This window comes from Muscardinus avellanarius (genome assembly GCF_963383645.1).
Source record: "Muscardinus avellanarius genome assembly, chromosome: 7".
NCBI classification, from domain to species: Eukaryota; Metazoa; Chordata; class Mammalia; order Rodentia; family Gliridae; genus Muscardinus; species Muscardinus avellanarius.
Genome location: NC_137793.1, coordinates 7804962 through 7817721, shown reverse-complemented (window position 1 = coordinate 7817721; position 12760 = coordinate 7804962). Strand labels below are relative to the sequence as shown.

The 12760-nt window shown below is 47.0% G+C and overlaps 1 protein-coding gene across 1 annotated transcript in view; it reads left to right on the top strand.

The window, feature by feature from the left end:
- Positions 1-8964: 8964 nt before the first annotated feature.
- The window catches only part of GEMIN5 (gem nuclear organelle associated protein 5), a gene marked incomplete at both ends in the record, with an annotated part of 47486 nt that continues 43690 nt past the window's right edge, over positions 8965-12760 (top strand). Inside the window, 3 exons of the mRNA XM_080698620.1 lie at positions 8965-9130; positions 10335-10495; positions 11834-12015. Coding sequence (XP_080554746.1) covers positions 8965-9130; positions 10335-10495; positions 11834-12015 — 509 coding nt within the window. The remainder of the gene's footprint in view (positions 9131-10334; positions 10496-11833; positions 12016-12760) is intronic.

The window sequence follows — 12760 nt, the reverse complement described above, 5'->3', positions numbered from 1 at the left end:
ACACTCTCAGACCTAATTTATATTTTATTTGGAAACAGGGTCTCTTAAGCCAGCTGAGGCTGGCTTTGAACCTGCGCGATCCTCCTGTCTCAGCCTCCCAAGCGCGGGGATTACAAGCCTGCGCCGCCACGCCCGGCTTAGGTTCTATGTTTTAAAAGTACGTTTGGATCTGGGTCAGTGCACAGACTGTCCCAAGGAGCCTACAAGTCAGGCGGGAAGGGGAGAAGCGATGGAGGCGTCCGGCCTCAATCCTAACTCCAATTAACTAGGTAAATGGTCTTGACAAAATCAGAAATTTCCAGATCTCCATATTCCCCTCATAAACAGAGTGATAATAGTTACTTCATAACCTTCTTAAGAAGCTCAAATGAGATACTGCAAGTACGTAAGCTGATACTCAAAGGGCTCAATAAATGTTAGATGCAATTACTCGAAGAATGAGAATAAAAACCAGTTTCTTTGTGTGGCTGATGGATTAATAACAGACCACACCCTCTGCTGTCTAGCACATGAGAGCTAGTATATTTGAATATTAGGCCCTCTGAAATGTTATCGCTCCTGTCTCCCCCACAATAAATCCTGTGAAATTTAAGCTTGACAATACACAGCTTCAAACCTTCCTCTCCAGTGTGGACTCGGGAGCTCAGGTTTCTCTGCACGCGCGTCAGTGGGTACACCATGACTGTCACCGCTCTGGGCTGGCTTCTTTGGTCTGTACAAAGAAGACTGGGCTCTGCCACCTCTAGGGCTGTAAGCTATAACCTGGGTTAGCTCATGTCTGCCAGCATGACCACAGAAACACGGTCTCCTTGGCGGCGACTGCCGTTACTGGTGCCGCCACGGCTCTGCTAACCAGAGCCTGCGCGAGGGTGCGGCTGCGCCTCCGTAACCCCCCCTTCCCCGAGCACAGCGCGCTGCACTCCTCAAATCCTGAGTACACTTAGAAATTAAATATGCTGCTCGATAAAGACGTTATGAATTAACGACAACGCTTTCTCAACACCTACCATACTTTCAAGGCTCAAATGTTCATAAATTGAACTATCAAGCATATACTGCCGTAATCAAAATAAATTAAGTAGTATTCCAAATGGAAATTAACTTCCAAGTACCGTCTATTATATTGAAAGTTCCTAGGCACCCTCTCCTGGCCAGCTGTTAGAATAACACCAAATTAACAACCTTAAAAGATTTAAAATACTAATTCAAAACCGAAGCTCTTAGTAGGTAGGCTTTTTATGTGAGTGAGCCTGTGAAGACTCAGTAGAGAAAATCAATTCAAGACAATGAGATTGGTAAAATTCTCAAATGTTGGCATGGGTTACTGCCAGGACTGTTTTCCAACAAAACTTCCGCCAAGTTTTAAGTATGCCCCCAGTTCTGATTTAGCATTAGTATTCTATTAGTATCTTAAAGAAACTAAGTAAAAAAAAATTTTTTTAAGCATTGAAGAGCAGCCTTAAAAAGAACCCAGAATCAACTTCTTTGTTGTTTTGTTTTGATACTGGGGATTGAACACAGGGGCAATTATACCTCCAAGCTATATCCCCAGGACTTTCGTGTGTGTGTGTGTGTGTGTGTGTGTGTGTGTGTGGTACTGGGGTTTCTAGAAACCCTTCTACCTCCAGGCTACCCTCCCAGACCAATTTTTATACTTTTTAAATTTGGAAACAGGGTCTCTTAAACCAGCACGTAGGCTTCAAACCTGCGCGATCCTCCTATCTCGGCCTCCCAAGTGTGGGGATTTCGGGATTACAAGCATGTGCCACCACGCCCAGCTCCCCAGGGGCACTTACCTCTGAGCTACACCCCCAACCCTATTTTGTATTTTATTATTTTGAAACAGGGTCTCACTGGGTTGCAAAGAGCCTAAGTAACTGAGGCTGTCTGTAAACTGTCTCAGCTTCGCAAATACTGGGATTATAAGCGTGCGCCACCACGCCCGGCTCAGGACTCTTTATTTTGAAACAGGGTCTCATAAGTTGTTGAGAATCTCACTAAATTGCTGAGCCTAGACTCGAACCTGCGATCCTCTTGTTTCAGCCTTCCAGGTACTGGGATTACGGGCATGCACCACAGCACCAGCTTTTCCAGGGTCAACTTTCATCATTTTAAAATTCAAGTATCACTAGTACTGCTACCAGCCTTTCATTTACTAGGAACCCCAGGCATGTTTAGCTTCATCCTGACTATGGATTGAGTAAAAGGGCAGGTGAGAACCAGGTCTCCAGAGCGCCTAACCCAAGGCACATACACAAGTGTCTTCAGTAGGAGGGCCCGCCACAGCCCGCTCTGACGGTGGCGGGCACTGCAGACACATCTGGACGTCCTTACGCTCGTAATTCAGGTGCTGTCTACCCACCAGAACCGAGAGAGCGCGCTTAAATACCATCTTTTAAGTTCTGCCTACAAGCATCAGGAAATAAAGAATAGCAGACATAAGCCAAATTTTAAGATTATGAGTTAATTCACGTAAGACGGGGCATATGAGGACTTTCTAAAGTCGTGATTTGAGAAAAGGAACTCCTATCTCCTATTTATTGCTGAAAGTTCACTTTGAAATTTATAAAAGGCAGGCCCAAGCCCCAAGTGAAGACAGCACCGGCCTGTCTTGAGAATACTGTGCTATTACAACACGCATCAAAGCCAAAGGTACTCTTCCGAATTATTTCTGGCATTGAGTGAGCCCTACACTAGAGACTGAATAAAAGGACATCCTCCCTCCTGCCTCAATTAAAATCCAAAATAAAGAGATGGAAGTGATACGAATATTCTCATAGCCCAGTAGAAGTTTACTTTAGGCAATTCAAGGACAAACAAGGAAATCAGTTTAGCAAGCATAAAAATGAAATTCCTGCAACTCCACTCACGGCCTCGGTCTCCACATTACTGACATTTGGGGCCAAGTGGTTCTGTGGTGGGGACGGCCCTGCGCAATGTAGGGTGCTTAGCACCCACACCCACTGGATGCCAACAGTACCCCCGCCCGCGCTGTGACAACCTAAACTGTCTCCAGATGTTGCCAAATGCCCTGTGGGTGGAATAGCTGTAGTGATGGCCGCGCAAAGCAGTGCCCGCAGACGGCAGCTCGTCCGCTCTGTGTCAAGAGTTCCTGTTATCAAGTGAATGGTTAATGATTCCGATTTTCTCTACGTGTAGGCCAGGAGCGGGTAACTCAAATGCCTAGATTCCTGCACTGTATTCATAAACACAATAGCCCTCCACGCTGCCCAGCAATCCTGCCAAACTTCCATAGGCCATTGTTGGCCTAGGTCCTATAGATGAGGGAAGAGAACCCCACCAGAATTGGCGGGCACGTCTCCCTGAAGGCACCTGCGCTGCAAAACCCAACGGCCAGTCGGTTCGCAGTCCCCACCTGCACGGGCTCAGTACCTCTGGCCACTCGCCCTTCCTCAGAGGCGCCCTGGATTTTCCTCTCAGCTTGGCTTTTTCCTCCTCTCTCTGATTCATGAATGTTGGTTCCTCACAAAGGAATCAATCCTTGGACTCTTCTGTTTCCGATCTCTCCTCATTCCCACGGTGAAGTCCACCAGTCTCTAAGCTTTAGATATTATTTGCACACTGATGACGCCCAAAGACCTTTTCCAAACTCCTATCCCAGTACTTGGGAGGCGGAGGAGGATCACAGGTTCAAGGCCGACCTTAGGAACTCAGTGAGGCCCTCTGCAACTTAGTGAGACCCAATTTCCAAATAAGAACAACAAAACAAAAACAAACAAACAAACAAAAAACCCTGGGCTGGGGTGAGCTCAGAGGCAGAATGCCCCTGGGTCCAACCCTCAGTACCACACACCAAAAAAAAAAAAAAAAAAAACAGGTTGTTCATGTCATGTATAAGCATTTGTCAGTAACAAAAAGCAGAGTAGCCATCTAAAAGCAGCACACTCTTTAGCTCTAGAAATTGCTGTCATGCTGTGCAATATGAAAGAATCTAGAAACCCCTTTTTATGGGAAAACTACCAACTGCCAAAAAGGTACCTTTTAACACTGTATAGTCCTAACAGTGCACATCTGTAGGCTCAGTTTAGAGGTAGAATGTCCCTGGGTTCAATCCCCAGCAATACAAAAAATAAATAAATAAATAAATAAATAAGTGTGACTTGACTAAGTGCGGTGTGTTGGCACACGCCTGTAATCCCAGTACTCTGGGAGGCTGAGAGGAGGATCACAGGTTCACAGCCAGCTTCAGGAACTTAGCAACACCATCAGCAACTTAGTGAAATCCTGTTTCAAAATAAAAATAAGAAGAGCTGTGGGCGTAGCTGGAGGTACAATGCCCCTGGGTTCCATCCCCAACACTGCAAAAAAAAAAAAGGAATGAATCCCTCAATGGTCTTATGCCCTGATGATGTCAGAGCCCTCATGATCCAATCATTCCCCAAAATCCCACTGGTGAACTTTACTACACTGAAAACCATGCCTTCAACACAGGAATCTTTGAGGGACACATCATATCCAACCCATAACACCAACTCAATGCCTTTACACAAGAATGTGCTCAACTAACTGCCATGGGACCTGCTAATTCTCTCTTCCTCCCATATTCATTCTCTCTCTCTCTCTCTCTCTCTCTCTCTCTCTCTCTCTCTCTCTCTCTCTCTCTCTCTTTCTCTTTTGCTCCATTCTACCTCCAAGCTATATGCCTATATGCCCTATTTCACTCCTTATTTTTGAAACAAAGTCTCAGTAAATTGCAGAGGGCCTCACTAGGTAGCTGAGGCTGGCCACAAACCTGTAATCCTCCTGTCTCAGTCTCCCAAGGACTGGGATTACAAGCCTGTGCAAACCATGCCTGGCTTCTCATGTTATAACGACCATCTCTATTTCAGACATTTCTATGACCTACTGGTACTATATGCTTAAAGTTTCTAACTACTGAATCAAGTGATCTTTACGTGTTTATCATGAACATTATTTACATCTATCTACTTAGTTTTCATATGGTCATTCCCTGAATTACAAAGTCCAGAATAGGGACTTATAAGATACAACCTCAGAACTCAAAGAGCCTTAGAGACGATCTAGTAAAACCCAACACTCTTATATCAAGACACGGATAAAAAGACTGAAGCCAAATTGCTCGAGTCATTTGCTCAGAGTCTCCTAGTATAAATCGGTGCAAACCAATCCAAATCAGCACACATTATCAAAATGTTTACTTTATTGGGAGCCTGAGACAGGAGGATTGCACAGGTTCGAAGCCAGCCTCGGCTACTTAGTGAGACCCTGTTTCCAAATAAAATATAAAATAGGTCTGAGAGTATAGCCCGAAGGCAGAAAGCCTCTGGGTTCCACCCCCAGTACCACCAAAAAAAAAAATAAAAAGAAATGCTTACTTTAGGACTACACAAGACCTACAAAGAGGACTAAGAACTGGACCTAGCTCTCTAAAACACACAAGCTAGCCAAGGGAACACACACATATGCATTAGACATGGCACACATGCTAAGAGAAGGAAGAAATTCATGTTTCTTTTTCAGCTTCAGAAAGATCTGAGAAAACTTCCTGAAGGGGAAATATCTGAAGAGGGTTTTGAATACTAAGTAGAACTGTTATGGACAGGAAGGGAGAGCACAGCATGATAAAGCCAAGAAGCATGTAAATACACAACATATTCAGAAAAACCAAATATCCAGAGCGGTTGGGGCGGAGGGATAAAAGATAGCCTAAGGAAGCAAAGTGTAGACAAATCCTAAAGAAGACTCGTGAACCCAAGGCAGGTCTAAATATAATGGGGCCTCAATAATAATTTATAATGACATCAACGGCAATAAGGGCTTAGGGTGGGATTATTACATGCTATGCACTGTATCAAATGTGGCATAAGCATTCGCTCTTTTAATCCTCACTTTAAACATCTACAAGGGCTGGGGCTGTAGCTCAGTAGTAGAGTACTTGCCTAGCATACCTCAAGCACTTCTTCACAAATCCCCAGCACCAGGAGTGAGTGAGTGACTGATGGAGAGATAGATATCCATATAATAGGTACTAATATTATTGTCATATCACATAAGAGATAACTGAAGCTTAGGAAGGGTAACTTTTCCAAAATCACACATTAAAAGGGTGGATTCAGCCGGGCGTGGTGGCGCACGCTTGTGATCCCCGTGCTTGGGAGGCTGAGACAGGAGGATCGCACAGGTTCAAAGCCAGCCTCAGCTACTTAGTGAGGCTCTCAGCAACTTAGTGAGACCCTGTTTCCAAATAAAATATAAAATGGGTCTGGGAGTATAGCCCGGAGGTAGAAAGCCTCTGGGTTCCACCCCCAGTACCACCAAAATTTTTTTTTAAAAAGGGTGGATTCATCCCCAACTTGTCTGTCTTCAAAGCCTATGAACTAAAACAAAATAAATGCTTAAAAAGGCACCAATCGGAAAACTCACAATGAGATTAACAATCTCCAAATGTGAACACTGTACTGCAGAAAAGAGACAAAGACAACGGGCTTCTTGTCAGCTCCTAACTCAGCTGCATACCCTTTTTAAGAACGTTTTTGTCCTAAAAAACCACAGAATATAGAGTCCAAAGCTTTTAAACTTCCTATACCTGACCTTGGGCAAGTTAAACTGCGTTTGAGGGCTTTAATTTCCTTGTCTGAAAAATGGGTATAGCTGTTATGGGAAGAGATAGCGCACAAACTGTTCAGCACGGTGTAAGCCACGGTGGTCACCAACACAGGCCCTGCACAAAAAAGCAAGTAACCAAACAGATAAATTCTTAGAAAGGTGGTCTCTCCCATAATGGAGGTGGAAGAGCCGAATCAAGTCCAGAAACATCAGAGACGTTCAGAACACACATTTATAACCCCTGAGTAACAGATAATCCTGATCCCCGGAGGGCTACGCAATACGATGAAGGTAAAGAGGTGGCAAAGCTGACTTTGGCTTGTCTTGTTCGCTTCTGCGGCCCCGGAGCCTAAAGCACAGCCTGACCCATCAGCGCCCGGTCTCTGGTGAGTAAGAAGATCATGGGCCCCTCTGAAACTCCATGCCGACACTTACCCCAAGAACAGCCGTCCCCGGCTCCTCAGGTTCCCTATCCATAATGCACCTGCAACATAAATACAAGCTGTCAACTCAAACTCCGATCTTGACTCTTCTGCCCTCAACCACTATGAAATCCTCACCAAAGTCTCGCAGCACGGCCGCCGCCATGTTGCTCCCTCCCACTACGGAAGCCGCAAAGTCCAAAAAACCCGGGGTAATGCGCATGCGCAGCACTCCGTACGCCGCCCAATCCGAAAACGCGGGCTGTGTTGTCATGGAGACGTCAGGGGCGTGGCCTGCGCTTAAGGTGTGGTCGGACCAGCCTTAGTAGAAAAGGAATGACTTAATAATTAAGACCGAAACTAATGCGTTTCCAGAAATTCACCAGGATTCCGAAAAATTGTCAAGCCTCACCTTACAAATGATCTGAGAGGAGCAGGGGACAGAGCCTCTTAAAGCTGGTGGGCATCAGTTTTCTTGTCAAATAATTACCTGCATGGTGTAATTATTTGTGTGGTGGCGCCAAGTTTATAATCCCAGAATTTGGGAGGCTGAGAATAGAGGATCGCGGTTCTCGGACAGCCTCAGCTACTTAGCGAGGCCCTTCGCAACTCAGTGAGACCCTCTTTCAAAAATAAAAAGACTAAAACACAGGGCTGGGGGTGTAGCTCAAAGGTACAATGCCCCTGAGTTCCATCCACGGTAACGGAAAAAAAAAAAGCAAATAGTTCAAATATGATGGGCAATGTCCTACAGCCTGCGAAATCCAGGTTGAGCTCCAAGAGGTGAGACTATGTTTGTGAACGCATACTACCCTGCATGCGTGGCAGTCATTTCACTGTCATTTATGGGAAACATTTAGAATAGGTTGGTCTCAGCAAATTACTGGCAAAACCAGTGATCAGTGCAGGGTTGGGTGCCTCCAGAGTGGCCCTAGATGCATCTAAATATACGTGTGCCCCCTCTCTATTGAGGATAGGTGTGTCAGGTTCCCAGCTGCTACCAGATATCCGCTCAAACAAGCAATACAGGGGTAGAGTAGAATTTGAGAATTTAGCATGTTTGAGTTGGAAGGAGACGCATTTTTTTCTAGCACCTAACCGAGCAAACCAAAAAAGCCACTCCAGTCGGCTCCTCTTTAATCGCTGAATATGAACAACCCAGAGTCAGAATTCCCACCCAGTCGACCTTACTGCGCCTTTCCTTCCCAGTTCCTGATCCATAAATTTATCTTTATGTCAACTGGCTTCTTGTAGCAATATTTAAAACACTCCAAGCCGTGGATGGTGGCACGCCCTTGTAATCCCAGTACCTGGGAGGCTGAGACAGGAGGATCACAGGTTCCAGGACAGCCTCAGCGAGTGGTGAGATTCTCATCAATCTAGTGAGACGCCGTTTCAAAAATAAAAATAAAATGAGGCTGGGAGTATAGCTTGGGGGCTGGGCTCCATGCCAAGTACCAAAAAATAAAAAATAAAAATAAAATAAACCACCACCCCAAAACTAGCAAAGTGCATATAGCGTTTGAAAACTATTGGACGGATTAGTGGTTAAACAGGTCCAAAGAATAAACCGGCAGTGTGCGGAGGTGGCTCCGCCAGTCTAACCCTTTAATTAAGTGTTTGGGAAGTGGGAAGTAAAAATGTCTAACCGCAGGGCTGGGTTTAAGCAGCACCAGCCCCTGCGCCTCGGGAGGGGAGGCACTCCTGCCTCTGGGCAGGGGAGGCTGGGAGGCCGGGAGTCTAGGAGGCTGAGCTCAGCGCGCAGCCGGCCCCGCCCTGCCCAGCCCCGAGTCCGCGAAGCAGCGCGCGGCGCTGAATGGGCCTCGGCGCGCGCCGTAGCGGCGGCCCGAGGAGGCGGGGTTCGGCGCAGGCCCCGCCCCCTTCCCGCTCCGGCGTGGGGCCGCGAACGATCTAGCGGTGTGGCCGCCTCCTCCAGCCTGGGCGGCCGGGCGCCATGGGGCAGGAGCCCCGCACGCTGCCGCCCTCTCCCAACTGGTACTGCACCCGCTGCAGCGATGCGGTGCCCGGGGGCCTCTTCGGCTTCGCGGCGCGGACCTCCGTCTTCCTGGTCCGCGTGGGCCCCGGCGCGGGCGCGGTGCCCGGGACGCCCCCGTTTCGAGGTAACTCGGCCGCGCACCCCGGCCTTGCGGCGCTGCGGCCACCCCTGTAATACGGACGCTCGGCGGCCGGGCCGGGGGCGGGGGCTGCCGGGAGCCCGCGCGCCGCTGCCGATGGGTCTCCCCGAAGGATCCGCCCCGCGCCGGCCCGGCGGTCCCGCCTCCCGGCTCCACACGTGGGGCCGCCAGTGTGCCGAAAAGTTAGCGGCGTCTAGACCCAGGCCTTTAAAGTAGCCGTGGCTTCTCTCTCCACGCCGCGAGCCCTCCTGGGCTGGGGGCTGTCTGCAGCTGCAGGTCCTAAGCCAGACCTGCGAGCACCCTCTAGGATGGGTGGGTTGCGCCGAGTTCCTTCAGGCTCCAAACGTAGGCATTCATTGTGCCTTAGGATAGGACGTGCCAGATATTTATTACACGCCAAACTATCTGTGATCAGACCTCAGTAAGAGTGACTTTCACTTCTTCACGTGAGCTGCTTCCCAACATAAGAACGAAGCACAGACAGCGATGCCAACATTATTTTTATTTTGTGTGTATGTGAGATACTGGGGATTGAACCCAAGGGCCTTCCACCTCCGAGCTACACCCCCAGCCCTACCTTTTTTTTTTTAATTTATTCTTTTGTGTGGGGGGGGGGGTCTGGGGATGGAACCCAGGGGCATTCGACCTCCAAGCTACACCCTCTACCCTATTTTGTATTCTTTATTTTGAAACAAGGTCTCACTAAGTTACAGAGGGCTTCACTAAGTAGCTGAGACTGTCCACTAAACTGCCATCCTCCCGTCTCAGCCTCCCCAATGCTGGGATTACAAGTGTGCGCCACCACACCCGGCTTTATTCTTTATTTTTTGAAACAGGGTCTCACTGAGTTGCAGAGGGCCTCACTAAGTAGCTGAGGCTGTCCCAGAACCGCGATCTTCCTGTCTCAGCTTCCCAAATGCTGGAATTACAAGTGTGTGCCACCACGCCCATCTTAACATTATTTTTCAGTTGAGAACCCTCAGGTTCAAAGAGAGAAAATGGCTTGTCTGGAGTGGTATAGAAGAGCCAGTACCCGCAGCTGATGTTTCTGGTTCTGACTCCGTGGATATTTTTGTTATACGTGACGTGACGTAACTGCAGAGCATGGCTTACTCATCAACAACAGTAGCATTCTGTCTGGACTCCTGGGTATTGGTTTAAGTAACGTGATATCTGATTTTACTTTCAGTCGTAGGAGAGTTAGTGGGACACACGGAAAGGGTCTCTGGCTTCGCGTTTTCTCATCATCCTGGTCAGTACAACCTCTGTGCCACCAGCTCCGACGATGGGACTGTGAGAATCTGGAATGTAGACACTAAAGCCATCGTGTCGGAACATGCACTCCATCAGGTACCACAACGCACTGGTTTCTCAGAATGTTGCTATATACGTCTCAGTGGAGCTTTTCTGTTTCAAAGACAGTTGTTTTTTGGGGTTGTGGGGTTTGGGTTTTTGTTTTGTTTTGTTTTTGCAGTACTGGGGATGGAATCCAGAGGCAGTCTATTTCCAGGCTACACCCCAGCCCTATTTTTTTATTCTTCATTTTTGAAACAGGGTCTCACTGAGTTGCAAAGAGCTTCGCTCAGTAGTTGAGGCTGCCGGCCTCAACTACTCAGTGATCCTCCTGCCTCAGGTTCCCGAATGCTGGGGTGACAAGCATGCGCCACACACCCGGCTCAAATATAGTTTTGCTAGGTCTTCTGTGCAGGGTAACTGATATGATTGTGTTTGTTAGTTAGGTAATAAGTCCCTATCTTGTAAGATATCTCAAAACTTTTTCGAAAAGAATTGTATATTTTGCTTACAAATCAGAAGATAGCAGACTACCTTGTCATCTTTTTTTGTAAATAATTATTAGGATACAGCCACATTGAAGTCCTGTCTACGGTAGCTGGTTGTTTGCATAAAATAGACACCTGATATAAACCACAAATGAGTGGCTGAAACTCTTCTAAAACAGATAAAGCCAGGCGTGGTAACGCACACTTGTAATCCCAGTATTTGGGCAGCTCAAACAGGAGGATCTTGGTTCAAGGACAGCCTCAGCTTTTTAATGAGGCCCTTTGCAACTTGGTGAGACCCTATTTCCAAATAAAAAGAATAAAAATTAAGGCTGGGAATGTAGCTCAGAGGTATAGTGCCCCTGGGTTCCATCCCCAGTACCACAAAAATAAATAAATAAATAAAAACAGATGAGTATTTGATATACTTGCCTTTTGAGAGAACAAACGAAAGGACCCACTTCCTAAGAACCTTGCATTGATATCGTAAAAGAAGGGAAAAAAGTGATTCTTTGGTCTCCAGTACTCTAGATTTTCTCATCATTTGGTTAAAGTACTCTTGCTAGTTGGGCACAGTGATACACGCTTGTAATCACAGTTCTTGGGAGCTGAAATAAGAGGATCACAGGTTTGAGACAAGCTTCAGCAACTTAGACCATTTCAAAATAGAAAATAAAATAGAATTGGAGATAGAGCTTGGAAATAGAAGGCCCTAAGTTCAATCCCTGGTACCAATAAAAAAAAAAAAATGCATGTGTGTGTGTAGTGTTGCCCTACAAGTACTATAAGTGTTTATTAAGTACCCATAATACCTTTAGTGTTCTGCTGGTTTGTGACATGGGGTAAAAGTTAAGTAAAAATTCAGCACTGACAAATGAGAAACAGACATCTTTGTTCTGTTTTAAAGCAAACAATAACAGCGCTGCACTGGTCTCCTCGGGTAAAGGACCTGATAGTATCTGGGGATGAAAAAGGAGTCGTTTTCTGCTACTGGTTTAACAGGAAGGACAGCCAACACCTCTTCGTAGAACCCAGGACCATCTTCTGCCTCACGTGCTCGCCTCATCATGAAGACGTGGTGGCCATCGGGTAAGCACCGCGTCGTCCGCATCACAGCTTGCTTTTGTTAACACGGTTTTTACCGCATTACCTCTGCCATACCTATTTGCCTCAAATACAGATGTTAACTACCCCTCTGGCCCGTGGGATTCTGGATTCCCGTGACCCCAGTTGTGTTTACCTCCCTTTCCACGATGCCGTGGTCCCCACGTCCTTCACGTGGCATTTCTCTAGTTACACTCCAGTGGTTGGAAATGTCCTCTTTCTCTTTTCTCTCACTGTATACTGTCGATGGAGGTAACGTTGACTCCCAGAGTGTCAGGTGACTTGGCTCTGGATGCAGGTCCAAGCATTCCCTCCAGCTGGGGCAAGTCGGGTGGCAGTGGGTGTCTGGAGGGGCTTCTCGTGAGCCGCCTCAGTGGGCACGCAGCCTTTGTTACGTGGGTAAAGGAACTCGTCCTTTTGGTGTAGGCTGCTGGAATCTCTCAGTTTCTTTGGAAGTCCCAAAATGACAGCCCAGGAATATGCAGGTCTAGAATATAGAGTATTGCTTTGTTAAGTTAGAAAAGTTAGTAAGGCAGCATCACTTGTAAGAAGGAAACTTTTTTTTTTTTTTTTTTTTGGCAGGTCTGGGGATAGAACCCAGGGGCGTTCAGCCTCGAGCTACACCCTCTGCCCTGTTTTTTATTCTTTATTTTTGAAACAGAGTTTCTTTCAATAAGTTGTGGGGGGCTTCACTAAATAGCTGAAGCTGTCCTTGAACCACATCCTCCAG